The sequence below is a fragment of the Theropithecus gelada genome, chromosome 7a, assembly GCF_003255815.1.
Source record: "Theropithecus gelada isolate Dixy chromosome 7a, Tgel_1.0, whole genome shotgun sequence".
Taxonomy (NCBI): domain Eukaryota; kingdom Metazoa; phylum Chordata; class Mammalia; order Primates; family Cercopithecidae; genus Theropithecus; species Theropithecus gelada.
In genome coordinates this window covers 57,473,796-57,491,606 of record NC_037674.1, presented here as the reverse complement: position 1 = coordinate 57,491,606, position 17,811 = coordinate 57,473,796, and the positions used below count along the sequence as shown (strand labels likewise).

At 40.5% G+C, this 17,811-nt stretch overlaps 1 protein-coding gene and 1 long non-coding RNA gene across 2 annotated transcripts in view; one reads left to right on the top strand and one right to left on the bottom strand.

The window, feature by feature from the left end:
* The first annotated feature begins 1,811 nt into the window (after positions 1–1,811).
* TMC3 (transmembrane channel like 3) overlaps positions 1,812–17,811 on the top strand; it is a 42,068-nt gene continuing 26,068 nt past the window's right edge. The window contains exons 1-7 of the mRNA XM_025390405.1: positions 1,812–1,973; positions 3,205–3,351; positions 7,581–7,656; positions 12,316–12,397; positions 15,200–15,306; positions 16,179–16,277; positions 16,388–16,530. Coding sequence (XP_025246190.1) covers positions 1,885–1,973; positions 3,205–3,351; positions 7,581–7,656; positions 12,316–12,397; positions 15,200–15,306; positions 16,179–16,277; positions 16,388–16,530 — 743 coding nt within the window. The 5' untranslated portion in view covers positions 1,812–1,884. The remainder of the gene's footprint in view (positions 1,974–3,204; positions 3,352–7,580; positions 7,657–12,315; positions 12,398–15,199; positions 15,307–16,178; positions 16,278–16,387; positions 16,531–17,811) is intronic.
* Positions 12,627–17,811, bottom strand: part of LOC112627765 — a 37,862-nt gene continuing 32,677 nt past the window's right edge. The window contains exons 4-5 of the long non-coding RNA XR_003120223.1: positions 16,176–16,343; positions 12,627–12,698 (exon numbers count right to left, since the gene is read on the bottom strand). This is a non-coding gene — a long non-coding RNA (uncharacterized LOC112627765). The remainder of the gene's footprint in view (positions 12,699–16,175; positions 16,344–17,811) is intronic.

The following is a 17,811-nucleotide window of genomic DNA, read 5'->3' as shown; positions in this document are numbered from 1 at the left end:
GGAAACAAAAATGCTCAAAATACTTAATTGAATGAGATTAATATAAAATATTTTAAATTTTTGAGTAAATATTTCAAAATAAGGCAAGGGGGCTTTGGAAAAAGTAGGATGAAAAAAATCTTTGAAATGTTCAGGAATGATTGAGATAAGTAAAGATCTCTGAAAGAATGCAAAAAATCCCAGTGGGGCTAGCAGTAATCCATATAAACCATTTCTCCATTTGATAAGCACACATTTTATCTAATGTTACCAGATAGAGCATCAGGCCAAATGGCCTCAAGCAAATTGGCAGACAGATGACCTGGTCCCAGAGGCTCCGGATCCATCTCTGACCCAAGGCCAGCTCTGGCACTCAGCCTTCCACTTCGTTCCCATGCTTTCAACCCTAGGTCTGAACACTTGCCTGATGGTCCCTGGACCCCTGCGCTAGGGCTCTTGCTTACATTTGCCAGTTTAGTGTGTGGTAAGAGCTTTCCAATTATTTGCTAATGAATTAGTAGAGGATTGAATGGACAAATGAATGAAGTTTCTCTCCGAAGCCCCACATCTGAACTTGCTGATGGATTTTCTTTCTGCTCTGTTGTCTGGTGTCCACTTCAGTTATTTATTCACCCATTTATTGAGTCTTAAGTGTGCAGTAGGTAATGTTACACAGAAAGGGTCACGTCTATTCCAGTCCTGCACCTTCTCATTCAGTTAATACAAAGGTGCAATTAACCTCACTGTAGTCAAACCATTTCTTTTGTTACGTGGCAAATAGAGGTTTACCTGTGAAACTGGTCAAGTCTTGGATTTGGGAAAGAGGTTCTTGGCAGAGAATCCCAACACATGGCTAACAGTGAGAGTCTGCAGGTGACAAAGGAACCGGGCTCTATTCTGCTGATGGCTAGGGAAGGAGAGGAGAAGCTGCTGACCTTTGCTGAAGGACTAGGATGAGCTACTCATCCCATTTTACAGCTGGCAACCTATTTTCAGAATATCGAGGTGAGAGTCTAATCTCTATCAAAGTCTTCCTTTCTTACCAAATGCTATAGGAAGTCTTTTCATTTCTTTTAGTCTCAGTCTCAGAGTTATCGTGCTGATTAATATGACCATGTATGGTAAAAGTAAAATGTGTTAAGACGTTAATTTGATTATTATGAATATCATGCTGAAAGTACTTGGGGTTGATGTGTTATTATTTCTGCAATCTACTTTCAAATGGTGTGTGGTGGGGGAAGGATACAAACAGAAATAAAGCAATTGTGGCAAAATGTGGCAATTGGTAAATCTAGGTTAAGAGTGTACAGATATTCCTGGTATTGTTCCATCAGCATTTCTCAGGGTTTGACTTTTTTCAAAATAGAAACTATGTTGAGAAAAACTAATTAAGAAAAAATAAAATGTGATGGCTGTGCCTCTCTTCAACTCCACTGTGAACACAAGCAAGGTCCTTACTGTCTCTAAGCCTCTTCGATGAGAGTAAAAAACTGGGGAAATTAAGCCTTGCCTTTTGTACTCCCTCAGTGTTTTGTGAACAGCAGCCATGGTCAAAGATGTAAAGTGTTTTGCAAACCATCCAGGATTGTCAGGGCATAAGGGGTTAACGGATGTGATCATTTGTGCCGCACCAAGCGATCTGTAGATCACCAGGTCAAACCTTTGGCTGTCTAGACTCCAGCCAATCTGTGCAGCTACAGCCACCTTAACATTGCATATGCATGACTGGCCTCCTGGATTCTTCCCTACTCAGAGCACCAGCTGCAAGCACACAGTCTTGTTCCTGAGAACCGGCGGGCAGAGCAAACTCCGCTGCTTCTGTTCAGAAACCTCAGAACAGACCCTTGCCTGCTAACTTCCCAGCTCTCTGGCCAGCTTCTGATCGTTAGCAGTCTGTTGACTCCCATGAAAACCTCAAAGGCATCCCAGCGCTATAGAGGCATCCGGAGAAATGCCAGTCAGTGCTACCTCTACCAGGAATCTCTGCTGCTCAGGTGAGCTAGCCCCATTCGTCAGCTGGGCAGAGGAGTCAGGTGTGTGAGGAAGGAATGCATGGGTCACCAGAGCCAGGGAAAAAGTCCCTGTCCTGCTCAGTTGTCCTTCAGAATGAACTCAGAATCTCACTTCTTCAGGTTGTGGTACAACTAGGATGGCAACCTCAGCAATGGGCATGGAGGGAAATGGTTCTTCTGGCTGCTTCTTGACCAGGAGGTCAGAATCCGAAAGCTTGCATCCCAACCTGGCTTTATGGCTGGCCAAACCCACAGATATGTTTCCCTGTTTTCTCTATGTTCACTCAATCAGCAACGTCAAGAGAGAGTGGATAATATGTCTATCATGATAAATAAAGTGTTTATTGGAAAAGCCTTCAGGCTAGTTAGAAGTGGATGAGAGTGCTATTCGAATTTGTTAAATATTTATAAAGGTCTGGTACAGCTGCCCTTTAATTTGACGAAATTGAAAAAAAATTCTCCTCTTAATGGGTAAAAACAATATGAATTAGAAAATGACAAAGGAAATCTTTTATTTCTAATAGTCATAGATGAATACTCTTAACTCCTCTCAAAAAGTTGCATTAGGATAAAGCATATTAAGTGTAACTGGGAGTAAATGTTGCTACATGTTGGAAAATTGTTCCTCTTGAGAGTATCTATGTCCCTGAAATATCTCGCCCGTGTAAATTTATTTAGCTAATTTTTTGCTGGTAGAAATATTCTGGTTCTGCCTTGGTTATCTCAGGTTTAAAATGAATTGACCTGAAAGGGTGAAGAGGGGTTTCTGAGTGGCAGAAGTTTTGATTGTATTTTATGTTACCTTTAGAATTGGGGAACAGGAGTCCTGCCTCTAAAATTAGCTGATTATTTCAATGAGCCTGAAAAAGAAATTATTTTGCCTACCCGAATTGCTGCTACTCAGGAATCCAAGAGTACATAAGTACCCTCTTGTCTCATCTTGTGTTTTCTGATAATATCATGCACCCTGAGAAATCATTATCTTCTAATGACCCAGTGGAAGTAATTGAATCCAATAAATGTTTCAACAGGCTACTGACACTACCAAATTATCTGTCTCTTTGGGTCCCTCCCTTTACACAAACACACACAATCATGCACAAACACATACACATTTCATACAGATGACCTGAACTTGTGCCCAGGGCAAGATGATCTTTGCTGGAAACAATTCTTCTAATCAGATTTCCTCCTTAATGCCCTGATCATTCAGCAACTTGGATGACAGCTTTAGTGCTGATGAAACAGGGGACAGCAATGATCCGGAACAAATCTTCCAGAATATACAGTTCCAGAAAGATCTCATGGCAAACATTCGCTGCAGACCCTGGACTATGGGACAGAAGCTGAGGGCATTGAGGTAAGGGCCTCAATGGCCATTATTGATCATTACAAGTATGCTTTCCGATAAACCACTTTGCCCTGCCCATGGGAACGAGGATAAAGACTCATGTGAGAGAGGTGGCTCGGTCACTCTTGACCTGACTTAGCAAAGTCACAAAGGTATCTGAGAGGTCTAGCTGGTCCAGAAGCCAGTTCCTCTGTGTGTGCATGTGTGTTTGTGTGTGACAGAGAGAAAGACAGAGAGACACAGAGAAAGAGAGAGTATAAAGAGTTGTGTGTCTGTGTTGGGTGTGTGTGTGTTGGTGGAGAGTCTTTTATCTTCTGCCTCCTTTCTAAACACTAGATTTTAATATTCTCTCCAAGCTCGTCTCGCTCACTAGAGACAGAGCAGTAATCCAATATGAAAAGAGATACTCATTTTAGCTGCTTGGCTATTACCACCCTCTGAGTAAAAAAATAATTGAAAAAAAAAAACCTTTATAGGAAGCCAGATTATTATGATACTTAGAGTCATATTAAACAGTCTGTCTATACAATAAAGTGCTAAAGATTTAAAAACAGATTCCCTGATTCAAATACTACCTTTACCAATTTCTATCTATGTGACATTAATTTTCTTAATGTCTCTGAATACCAGTTCTTTTCTTTTTAAAAGCTGAAGCGATGGTGAGGAACAGCCCTTAACTTCCTGCAGTCCATTTCCAAAAATGTCAACCACTAAGCTCTCCGGGTGTTGTTAAAAACTCAAAATCCCTGATTGCTCTCAGACCTACTGAATCAAACCATGGGAGAGGGTCCTTGTATTTTTAACATGCATTTAGGTTGATACTTTTGCACATTCAAGTTTGAGATCCACTGATAGCAGTTTGTTGAAGGAATACATGGAATGAACTCTGTGAGTGCTTAGCATTGTATCTGGTATATAACAGTCACTCACTAAGAGTGAGTAAGGAATAGTGATTCTGATGCCTGGGGTCACAGCAAAGGGAATTAGCAGGAACAAACAGGCCTTCATGGCCTGTACCACTGAGCTACTGTGACCCGTGCTGTGGAGCTTCCTGGCAAAGCAGACACTACGCCTGATCATCAGACACCTGCTGTGTAGACAGAATTACTGCCCTATCTTCATCTTCATTGCTCTTTTCTAGATGCCAAGCAGATATCTCTTTACCTCCATATCAACCATGTATTAGGCTTGCATTTCTTTCCCATCAAATCATTTCTTCCTTAGATTTGCATTCCAGGTGATGTTCTTCCAGTCTGACCAGACTGCTCTTCAGGTGACTGTGAAAGATAGCTAAAGTCATCCGTAGTTTTGGTCCTCAGAAGGTTCCAATTAATTCTCCTTCATGCGCCTTTCATGTCTGTTATCAGCTGCTCTTGTTTCCATTTCTTTGAGTAAGGATGGCATTATATCCATTTTTCAGACAACAAAGTTGATACTCAGAGATGTTAAGAGACTAACCCAAGCTACACAGTTTCTGAGTGCTAGAATTAAGCTTTAAATCTAGAATTTCTGATTCCAAGTCCAGTGTTTTCTTGTATTGAAACATAGTAATTTCACCAAAGTAATCATTGGAGCGATTACTCTTTAAAAAGAAAAGATACAGGTTCTTGGCCGGGTGCAGTGGCTCACGCCTGTAATCCCAGAACTTTGGGAGGCTGAGGCAGGCGGATCACAAGGTCAGGAGATTGAGACCAGTCTGGCCAATATGGTGAAACCCTGTCTCCACTAAAAATACAAAAGTTAGTCGGGCGTGGTGGTGGGCACCTGTAGTCCCAGCTACTCGGGAGGCTGAGGCAGGAGAATTGCTTGAACCCGGGAGGCAGAGGTTGCAGTGAGCCGACATTGTGCCACTGCACTCCAGCCTGGGTGACAGAGTGAGACTCTGTCTCAAAAAAAAAAAAAAAAAAAATGACATAGGTTCTATTAGAATTTTGCTAAATCATTCCAAAATGATGATGATCAATTGTTATCTGAATAATAGGTGGTTAAGTCTCTTTAACTTTGAGGGCAGAGCAGAACAAATGGTAACTTTTCTGTCAAGGCACTTCAGAAACCAAAGAATAAGCCAGGCCTTCTGCCACGTTGCTTGGCCCATGTGACACATTCAGAGCCCCAAGATGGCTGACACCGGCCATGTGTTCAGCCAGCGGCCAGGGTCTCAGGGTGCAGCTGGCCCTCTGAGCACCTCCGCTATCTCCTTGCCACACATATCTCCTCTCCATCACCTTGAGAAACTACTGGAGCAACACTTCCCTCATTGGACTTGCTGAGGCTTATCACAGTGCTTTTGTGGAAAGTGCAAAAAAGCACCGAACCCTGTCTGCTTGGGAATCAAGGGAGCGTAGCGGGATGCAGATGAAAACAGAATGAGCTAACCCTGAGTCTGGAGCAAGAGCCACCTGTCTAAGAGGATACAGGACATGCTTGTTTCCCCTGTAGGGAAGCAAGTGGTCAGTTCCTATGAAATCAGCATAGGTCTATGACTGGGCCTTGGTTTGGGCTGCCCCTCCCTGCTACCTCCACACCCGATCACCCCTCTGTTATAGCTCTTGTCACACCCACTCTCCCTCAGTCATTGTCTTTAAAGATCTCTGTCATCCCTATTAGGTAGCAAACTCTTCCAGGGCAGAGACTCTGGTTTTTTGTTGTTGTTTGTTTTGAAACAGGATGTCACTCTCACCCAGGCTGGAGTGCAGTGGCTGGATCACAGCTCACCACAGCCTCAAACTCCTGGGCTCAAGTGATCTTCCCACCATGGCCTTCCAAGTAGCTGGGACTACAGGCATGTGCCACCACACTCAGCTACTTTTTTTAGATTTTTGTAGAGATGGGATCTCACTGTGTTGCCCAGGATGGTCTTGAACTCCTAGGCTCAAGTAATCCTCCCACCTCAGCCCCCCAAAGTGCTGAGATTGCAGGTGTGAACCACCCCACCTGACTGAAACTCTGTTTTAGGCAACTCTGTATTCCACTATGCTTGACCCAAAATAGGTGTGCATAAAATGTTTAAATGTTTTCAGAAAAAATAAAAAATAAGATATAAAATGAATTGTTACTTGACTTTGATAGGCTTTTACTTTTTAAATACTTGCAGCAGACAGCTCTATTAAGATGACCCCAACATGGTAGTCATGGGACGTCAACCTTGCTCCTGACCTACATTTTGGTTCTGGCCAGAATGAAGTCAATGCATTGGCTGGGCTATTAAGATGAAGATGTTGCAATGGTAGGAAGAGAGATCCAAAACCAAGAACTCTGGTTAGGTAATGTTTTGGAGAGATCATCCTGTCTGTGGATAAAGGAATTGGCTTGTACCCTGTGTTTTCCAAGGAAGGACTCAGACCACTGGGTGTTATTGGGGGTTGCTGTGATGCACAGACCAGAGCACCCTCCCAAGTAAACCTGTCAAACTAGCAAAATGGCTAATTCAGAAGAACTAAGTTCTTCAACACTGAACATCATCAAGCAGAGGGCGTCCAACCATCAGATAATGAGCATCTCTACATGGGGTGGTAAATGATTAGCTTACCTTGACGGTGACATTCATCTCTCTAAGAGCCTTTGGCTTCAGTCTGTCCATGGCACTAACATTTATTTTCTAATCCTGTTGTTCATTTAAGGTGTGAATTTAACTGTCTATCCCAATGAATTTAGTCCATTTTCAGGACTGAATATTTAGGCAGAGATATCAGGTTAATTCAATACAGTGATCAATTAGTGTGTTAGAAGTTTGTTTGGGGTGAATCAGATTGTTCATGTCTATGTAGACATGACTTTTTTTGCTCCCATTAATCAGACACCAACCTTTACTTAGGCAGATTCTCTGAAGCCAGGCCTGATTTGCACTTTTAAACAATTGACTGCAAGAGGAAAGTTGCTAAGTGGAGAGGTCGAGATGCAGGTGTCTGCCACCAGGATTTCCAAAGCTCAGAATCCCCAGTCAAGCACCAGAATCAGTGAAGGCCTTTAAGAAATTCAGTTGTAGCTAATTTTGGTATAATTTCATCATTTTCGATTATGCATCCATTTAAATATTAAAGAAAAAAATTTTAAGGCATTTTCTGATTACCAAAAATTAGACCATGAAGTATTTGTGTAACTCCATTCTCTCACGGCATCTCGTGCTGTATCATTTTTCAGGACAAGATGGCAACCTATTCCTGTTGCATTTTTACACATTTTGCAGAAATTGTAACTATGATAAAATTGTATTCACCATCAGGTTTTTCTTCTCTTAGACGAGCGAAGGACATTGTACTAAAGTTCGAAGGGAGGCTGACCAGGACCCGAGGCTACCAAGCAGCAGGTGCAGAGGTAAAGAACACACATGTAGCCGGGCGCAGTGGCTCACACCTGTAATCCCAGCACTTTGGGAGGCCAAGGGAGGTGGATCACGAGGTCAGGAGATTGAGACCATCCTGGCTAACACGGTGAAACCCTGTCTCTACTAAAATCACAAAAATTAGCTGGATGTGGTGGCAGGCTGAGGCAGAAGAATGGCGTGAACCCGGGAGGCGGAGCTTGCAGTGAGCCTAGATCGTGCCACTGCACTCCAGCCTGGGCAACACAGCGAGACTCCGTCTCCAAAAAAAAAAAAGGAAAAAAGCACACACACAGACACAGACACACGTGAACACTGTGGTCTCCAGAGCCAGGAGGTTGTGTTTGCCATCGCACTTGCCATGATACACAGGTTGCGAGTGCCAGTCTATAACACAGCTGTAGATCAGGATAATAGAATTGAAAAGTATGAATTTCCCAAGACTTGAATTTTAGTCCTAGATGCCTTCGCTTCCCAATTGTGTGAAACTGGGTAAGCCTAATTCATCAGGAGAAAGGATAGCAAAAGTGATCTAGCACCTTTCCTGAGTTAATCCCACCCATATTCATAGGTTTGATTCACTGTGTCCCTGTATACAGCTGTATTTCTTACAATGAGAAAGTTGCAGGTTTATGTCAATGCTCATTTTATAACACAATGTTAAGATTTTTGTTTGTTATTTTTCCCATTCAGTTACTTAAAGGAAAAGTATACATTAAAATTATCTGTTTATAAAGTCATTTCATAAATCTGTAGAAAACAAAGAAAAATAACTTATCCTTCTATACCCTCTACTCCTCAATATAATATCGTTTTAGAAATTTCACATCAGTCATTGCATAAATATATTATTTTCATACCATAGTAATTGTAGTGTATATACATTTTGCTTCTTTTTTCACATAGCACCATTATATAATTTTTTTCCATGTTGCTATATAGTTTTTATATTTAATGGTTTTCGATGACTGTGTGGTATTCCATCAGATAAATGCATATTAATTTAATTAGTTATTTGACTGCTGGTGGATATTTAAAATGCTTCTAATTTTTCATTATTATTAATAGCCCTACGAAGAACATCTTTGCACATATAGATTTCTCTGTCTTTTTGAATTTTTTTCTTAGGGTGAATGCCAGAATTGCAATCACTATAGAAAAGACTGTGGTCCATTTTTTGGCTTTTGATAAATATTTAAAGATTATTTTCTAAAAGCCTTGATGATTTATATTGCCATTATTAGTCTTATAATACTTGCACCAATGTTGATTATTATATTTTTTGTTTGTTATCTTAAGAGACAATAACGGACAGATATACTCTTTTTAGATTCTCTGAAACAAAAATATTCTAATATAGCTTAAATAAAAGTAGGTCATAAATTTTACATGTTTGAAAAATTATAAAATATCAAAGAATCCCTAAGGACACATCTTGTCATTCTTTCTTCTTACTCTTCACAAAAATCTTCTTTAAAATTTGAATCTGTTTTTATGACCAAATCACACATGACTCCTTATTCCTGCCATACTATGATGGAGTTTATGAAATAAATTATCTTTTTGTAGACATATGAACTACCAAGCTCTTTTGTTTTCTCTAAATAAGCTGAAATGCTACAGGAAATAAAGTATTTCACATGAATTCAAATGACCTATAATATATATAACAGTGAAAAGCTATTGGGACTTTTAGCAATAGTAAACTCAGTATGAATTAAAGGTATAACTTGATAATGGGCTGAATTATTAGAAGCAGAGTTTTTACATTGAGTAAGGTAATCCAAACTTTTATCTTACTCCTCTCTCCTCCATCCTCTTCTGTAAAACGCTCAGCTCATGCTAACCCACAGCTTGTACTGGCTGTTCTCCCCTTTTATAAAGCTACTCTTCCCATTTACTTTTAATTTTCCTTTTCATTCAAGTCTCAGCTCAAGTATGACCTCCTCAGCTAGACCTTCCCTGATTGTTGAAAGGGCCTTCTCCCCCAGTCCTAATAGACCGTGTCCCACTGTGGCATGGATTTGCTTGTGGCTGCTTTGTCTCTACCTGAATGCAAACTCCATACCAGCTGACATCTTGCATGTCATGCTCACTATCTGCATTCACAGGAAAACACAACCTAGGTGCTTAATACGTACTACGAATAAATATACTTTTCGTGAACTGTCATACATATTGTTAGATCTGTATGATACATACATGCATAATGATACATGTGTAAATATATATGTATGTATGATACATGCATGTACCACATATCTAACAACATGTATGACAGTTCATGTTGACATGTTGATAAGTCAACACAATCTAGGTGCTTAACACATACTATGAATAAATATACTTTTCATGAACTATCACATATGTTGTTACATATCTTCTGGGTGGACATGTAAGTCTTTCCAAAGACAGAACTTTTTCTTAGCTAGCAAAGCTCAATAATCCAAACCCACAATTAGGATCTATTCTTCCAAGTTTAGTTTTCTTTGTTTTGATTTTGCTTTGTTCTTAAATTTTGAATTATTCCTGTTTCAAGGCTTTTGCCATGGAGATTTGGTATAAATCATCAGAGAAGCATGAAACTTTTTCCCCCATGCCTTACTGAACACGTTATCAACAAATCACCTTTTTCAATCACATTTTCCTTTAAGAAGTTCCTTTGGGCCAACTTGCATAGACTCTTATTCCCAGAATGAGCATCTTGGGCCATTCAATCCAGTGCTCTCTAACCTGAGTTGGAGGACCCTGGCTCCTCAAGCACTACTGGTGGGGTGGTGGGGGAGATTTTTTACCCCCACCTACAAAAGTTGCCCTACCTTAGGCTGTTACATATATGAAAATTCTCATACAACTTTAAAGAGCATTCTGAATGCCACTAATTGAATCTGACTTCTTATACAGATGGAGAAATGGAACCCAAGGAAAGAAAATAACTTCCCCAGGGACACATAGTGAGATAGATGTGAAACTACAGCTAGAACTCAGGTCTCTGGCTTTCCGCCCCGTGCTTCTTAGTCTTCAGGGATTTAAAACGAGCCAGAGACTCAAATGCTTTCCAACACCAAACCCTTGCCAAAGGATGATGGAGCACCCCTTCCTCTGGATACTGGGGTAATAAATGATCAGAAAGCCTCCATCTCCCTCTCTAGGCTCTAGGAGACAACCTAGGCGAACAAAATTAAGGTAATGTAAGGTAGGACATGATAAACATTATGAGAGAGACCAAAAATTATTGCTAGGGGAGTTTACAAATCGGAGAATTTCTTTTCTGGCTACAGAGATTTTGTGTTCATGGGAGTGACTGTATTTGAGTTGGCTCTCAAATCATGAACAGAAGATGAACAACTTCTGATAAACTTCTGATAAAATTCAGATTTTCATTTACAAGCAGCCATTCTGGCCTCAGCAGACATGTCCAGAATGACATTATCATACATGTCTGTACTGGGACCATGTGCAGTCTTATAGCTCAGAATGTCATAATTACAATTGTAATCCCTCTTTCTGCAATGATATCATTTACTTCCAGCACAAACCCAGATTGTGTGTGTGTTAAAATGCACAACCTGCCAACTTTGTTGGAAGCAGAACTAGTGTCAGGGCATGTCTTGTTTTATTCCCCTTTAAGAAATGTTTTTTAAACTTTTGGCAATTGCATCTTAAAAACATAAGACACCTTTTTTTTTTCTTTTTTTTTGAGACAGTCTCACTCTGTCACCCAGGCTGCAGTGCAGTGGCATGATCTCGGCTCACTGCAACCTCCGCCTCCTGGGTTCAAGCGATTCTTCTGCCTCAGTCTCCTGAGTAGCTAGGTCTACAGGCGCATGGCACCACGCCCGACTAATTTTTGTATTTTTAGTAGAGACTGGGTTTCACCATATTGACCAGGCTGGTCTTGAACTCCTGATGTCATGATCTGCCCACCTTGGCCTCCCAAAGTGTTAGGATTACAGGCGTGAGCCACCGCACCCAGCCAAAACTACAAGACAAATTTTTAGACCTTATCCCCAACAGCTCTATCCAGGAAAGAGGCTGTAGCACGAGGCGAGTCACACATTAGAGTGGGGCTCATTTTCAGGGTAGGCTCTAGACTCTTGGTCCTTAAACAGGGATGTGCTTGTAATCACCTGGGGAGTTTGTTAGGCATCCAGATTCCTGGGGCACATTCTCAGAACCCCCTTAGGTTTATGGCAAGATCGAGTGGATTTATTCATATATCATTCCTCTAGTAATTTCTACTGTGTGTTGTGGTTTTAAGATGTAATTGCCAAAAGTTAAACTTTTTCTTTCCTCAAAGAGCAAGAGATACCTCGCATCAGGAATGGGATGGCTAATGCAAACTGCAACCCTATAGAATACGCACCTCAATACAGATACCACGGACTGGGTGGTGTCTATATTGAGGTGCATATTCTATGGGGCTGCAGCTTGCATTATTTATCCAAAGCCGGTGTCCATTCACCTGGTTAGGAGCACAGAGAAGGGAGCTACTTTGGTTCTAGTGCAGCTTAAAGGCCTATGAAGCCATAATCCATAATTAAAGGGATTACCAGAGGGAGTGTCTGGTATACTACATTTAGGTGCCTAGTACTGCACAATCATTGCCATCTTCATGAATGTGACATCTAATCCTGACCCCTCTTGTCTAGCTCTGGCGGAAATTTGCTCGTCTCGCCTGTAACTTTGTGGTCATCTTCATTCCCTGGGAAATGAGGATAAAGAAAATTGAGAGTAAGTATTTACACTTGGAGAGTGGAGCAGGAATGCAATGCTAGTGGCCAATCACAGCCTAAGGAGAGTCTGCTGTGTTCTGGTCCTTATGCTGTGCAGCTGAGGGCACTCTTATAGCAGGGTCACCGGACTCCACATGGAACAACAGATCCAGAAGACAAGATACTTGTCCCCACCACCTGCCAGGATGGGAACAGTCTCGATGTAGGCCTTTCCACATTCCGCTGTGGCTCTGCTGTTCTCTCCCAGTTCATTCCTTCAGTCAGATAAAATGCAAACCCCGAAAGGATCAGGTGAAAACCTATGAGGATGAATAAGAGGGTAGCTCAGGGAACTGCAAAACACAAATACAAAAATCTGCATTTTCATAGAGATAATTGTGCCCATTTAGAAAACATGCGCCAATAAATAAATAAATCATGTCCATGATCACACTGACACACACAGTATCTGGAATAGATTTAACAATAAGTCCAAAGTAAAGGAAACTGTAAAATTATACCACAGGATATAAAAGTCTTGTTAAAACGCATACAAAGATTTAATATTTGGAAAATGTTAATTTTCCCAAAATTAATTTACAAGTTTGATGTAATCAAATAAAAATCTCAATCTATTGTTTCTAAGTATTTAACAAAATGATCATAAAACTTATAGGAAGAAAAATATCCAAGAGATTAATTAAAAAAGTATAAAGAAGAATGCAAATGAAGTTGTAAGATCAAGATATTAAAATATATCATAAAGCTACAACAGCTCAAGCAGTATAGCATAGTGTGGGAATTGACTGGCAAATCAAAGGAGTAAGCAAAAAATTCAGGAACAGATAGGAATACACTTAGACTTTTAGAATTTTAGCATGCAATAATTATTGAAGTCAGTCTGAATTACTGCATAAATATCACTGGAACAATTGATTCAATTGTTTAAAAGAGTAAGTTTAATTCCTTCACTTGAAATTCCATTACATATTTGAATAGACAATAGATGTTATGATTGCAGAATGGAGACATATCTAATCATAAAAGTGAAGGAGGAAAAAGTACTGTTATATTTAATTACCTAAAAAAATAAAATTTACATACATAAAAAATAAAGCTAAAAGTTAGATGACAAATTGGGAAAAACATGTTGAATATTTAAATGGATCAAACAATTTGATATGCTGGCAGAAATGTAAATTAGGACAGTATTTCTTTTTTAAAAAGTTTTAATATGTACCAAAAGTCTTCAAAAGGTTACATACTTTGGTAATATGCTTCCGTTTCCTAAAAACAAAACAATAAAAAAAACAAAAACAGAGAAAACCATAATAAACTAAACAAACAAGGCTGCAGCCGCTGCCATTAGTGCTGTACCCAGGTTGCCTTTCCTTGGCTGGTCTACCCTTTCCTCTGCTGCTGAGTATGGACTGCTTGTCACTCAGCTGCTCCCCTTCAGGGAATTGCCCCAGGACTACCTCCTATCACACCAATCCCACACTCACCAGCCGGAGTCTAGAGGCAGTGACCATTAACAGAGCAGGATTCAAGTCTGATCCCTTGCTCCCAGTGGGACCAACTCAGTGGTGCAATTCATGCTGCAGAGCTCCTGATGGGATAGACTCAGCTAGGCTGCAGCTAAGATGGTGCCCTTCCCTGGCTCTTTCCCCTGACCTTCCCTGACTCCTTCACATCTTCTCTATGGAGAGTGATTCCTCAACAAATCACCTGTAGCCAAATCCCTTTCTCAAGCTCTGCTTCTAGGAAACCTTATCTTAGACAGAAATTATTTATTATAGAACTATTCGCCCTGGTGAACAGTTGGAAATGTCCTAAATGTCAAGTCGTGGGGAGTAGTTTAAATCAGTTATGGAAAATTCACTTAATGGAACAATAAAATTTATGTTATAGAATAGTATTTTTGGCAAGAGAAAATGCTTGTAATATATTGATAATTGAAGATGTATGCTGGAGAGAAATGCCAATCTTATACAAAAACACTATTTGCATAGGATAATTGTGGAAGGTTACACTAAAAGTTTAATAGAAAGTAATTCTAATAGTGATTTTAATTTAGTGATCACAGAATAGGTAATTTTTCTTGTCCTTGTGATGTTTTGTGTTTTGCTACTCATTATGACAAACATAAACTAGATTTGAAATACAAATTTAAGAGTTTTTTTTTTTTTAATGACATGAAACCACCTGCTCCAGAATGTTGTGGAATTGTTGCCTACGTCCTCATCTAAGTTATTCTATGCTCCTGGATTTTCTCAATAGATATAAATTTGTTTTTACTATGCTTTTTATTTTAGAATAAGTTTAGATGTATAGAAAAGTTGGAAAGAGAGTTCCTTTGTACTCTTCACCCACTGTCCACTATTGTGAGCATCTAGCAAATTGTGTTTTATCTTGAAATTAAGGCAAAAAACCCTTAGCAAAATCCTTGAAATTCTCAAAATGATGCAAAATAGATAAGAAATATGCCAAATTCTTAAAAGATGCCGATACTTGTTAACATACATGAAATATTAGAAATTTGATAAGACCATTTTAGATGAATATGTCATTAGGGAAGTGACTATCAAATAGCATTTTAGGCAAACTAGAGATTTTTCCTGCCTGTAAAACTGATAGATATTCAGGGGCATCTTGATCTGTCTAAGTTAACACTCAGGAAGGAACACCCCGATTGGTACAATAATGGCATTCTTACTCTATCTCCTGTGGATGTAAGAAAAGTTATGGTGTTCTTTTTGTAGGATTTCTTGCACTATGAGGATTTTACTTAAACTGTTCTCATTATCTTGTCTGTCTTTAGGTCATTTTGGATCTGGCGTTGCCTCCTATTTCATATTCTTGAGATGGTTATTTGGAATTAATATTGTGCTCACCATTATGACAGGTGCTTTTATTGTCATTCCAGAGGTAAGGTATTTCAGGAGAGAAAAAAGTACCACTCGTTGAAAAGAGGAGACATTACAGCAGTCGCATAAAATGGCTCCTCTGGTTGTCATTGTGGGGAGGAACATACATGTGTTTGAGTAAAGCAGGGCTTGGCAAACTTTTTCTGTAAAGGGCCACAGAATAAATACTTTAGGCTTCGTGGGCTATTTGGTGTCCGTCACAATGACTCAAATTTGCCATGTAGCATGAAAGCACCCATAGACAGTATATCAACCAGTGGATGTGGCTGTGTTTCAATACAATTTGATTTATGAATACTGAAATTTGAATTTTATATAAATTCTTTTGATTTTTTTCCCCAACCACTTAAAAATGCAAAACTATTCTTAGCTCTTGGGCCATACAAAAAGGCCACAGGCTGGACTTGGCCAACCAGCCAGTTTGCCAGTCCGAAGTTGAAATAATATCCAGACCATGTACATTATTCAGATTATGGGTACACTAAACCCCAGACGATATAGCACGATATATCCATGTAACAAAACCACACTTGTGCCTCTTACATTTATATAAATTAAAGAAATAAAATCCATTTTCAACTAAACGTTATCCTCAAAAAGTAAATGGGCCATTTCCCAACAGAGGCCTTAATAATCCACCTGTAGAAACCATGTCTAGCTGAGAGAGAGCACACCCAGGTGAGCTCTAGTCAGGCAAAAAGAAAATCTGGCCACCCAAGATTAATTTTTCATTAATGAAAATCAAGCAGAAATCCACCCCCTGGAGATCTCTTATGTGTGGCATTTTCACAAGCACATGGAGATCAATCTCTCATTTTCTCCTGGTCCCCTCCCACCCAGAGGACCACATAACAATCCTTCCTCTCTCACCAGCTGATTGCAGGCCAGCCCTTTGGAAGCACGGCCAGAAAGACCATCCCCAAGGAGCAGGTTTCATCAGCCCAAGACCTGGACACCGTCTGGTCTCTGGGGGTGAGGTTGATGCTTGGCCACACTCTTGTCTTGAGGGAAGGGGTGGATGGGCCACAGTTCTGAGACCTGGGAATGGGAAACAGAAATGACACTGAGTGTTTTCTTTGCAGGGCTACCTCCAGTACTCAGTCCTCTTCTACGGATACTATGGCAGGGAGAGGAAGATCGGGAGAGCTGGCTACCGGCTGCCCTTGGCGTATTTCCTAGTGGGGATGGCAGTGTTTGCTTACAGCTTCATCATTCTTTTAAAAAAGTATGACTGCTCGATTTCTTAAAATACATATCAAGCATTATGATATGTGTAATGTCATCTAATCTTGTCAATAGCCCTGTAAAGTTAAGACATAGCTGTATCCATTTTACAGATGAGAAGACCAAAGCTAAAAGAGGCATGTTCATTTTAACAAGTACTTATTGAACACTAACTGCTTTGTACTAGGTCCTATATTAGGCCTGGAAATACAAGAATCATATAGATTTACCAGTTCATGTAATTTTAGACAATGCAGTAGCTGCACCAATAGGGACATAAGCAATATGATCTAGGTGGCCAGAGGCTGCAGAAAGCAAAACGTCCTTCTTTGGTTGCATGTTTGTTTGCCTGTGATCTAGCTACAAATTTTGCAAAGGCCAGGCTTGTGTGTGCTGTGATTCAGTTGGCACCTCTAGGTCATCACTGGAGGAGGCAAAATGCAAAAGAAACAATCTGGTGGGGTTAGGAGCCCTGCACCACCCTCACTGTGAGACCTGCAGGAGCTCACCTTCCTTCCCTGGGCCTCATCTGTAAAACGGGCACGTTGGCTCAGAACATCCCAGGTTCCCTTCTGGCTTACCATTCCAAGCTTCCGTGTGGGAGCTAGAGAAATGCAGACTGACAAGGAGGCTCCAAACCCCGGGAAAAGCTGGCCCCACCCACGCTGGCTCACCTGCTGCTTCTGCTTGATTGTGTAACCACCGTTCATCGCCCTACCCACTTGTGGAATGTTAGCAAAATGCAGATAGAAGTGGTTTGGGGTAAAAAAGACAATAAACAAATAAACAATACTTGAGGATGTGCATAATGACCTGGGGGCCTTCAGTTCCCCTGAAGCTTTCCAGGTTAGCTCCTGGTGGCTTCCAGGACCCACGTCGAAGACTCGGCCCTTTACTAGACATACAATGTAAGAGACAGATTAGAGCAAACTTGGAAGCAAGAAACATGGATGGAAAGGAGAGCTTATTGCAGGAGAAAGGCTCCGAAAAGTAGGGAGAGTTTCACCTAAGGAGGGTTCATGACTCCCGCCTTCAAATATCTAAAGAAATGTGTGAAAGAGGGACCCAGCATGTTATGTGGAGTCCCATGGGGTAGAGTTCCCATGGGAAGGAGCTCCAAGAAGACTGATTCAAAGGAAATATTTTTATTTCACAATCACAGCTGCACAGAGATGAGAAAAGCTGGCTACTGGGGCACACACACCTGCAGTGACCTGCTGGGTACCACAGTGGTGGGACCCCTTGTCAAATGAACTCATACAATAATGGGCCATCACAGTTT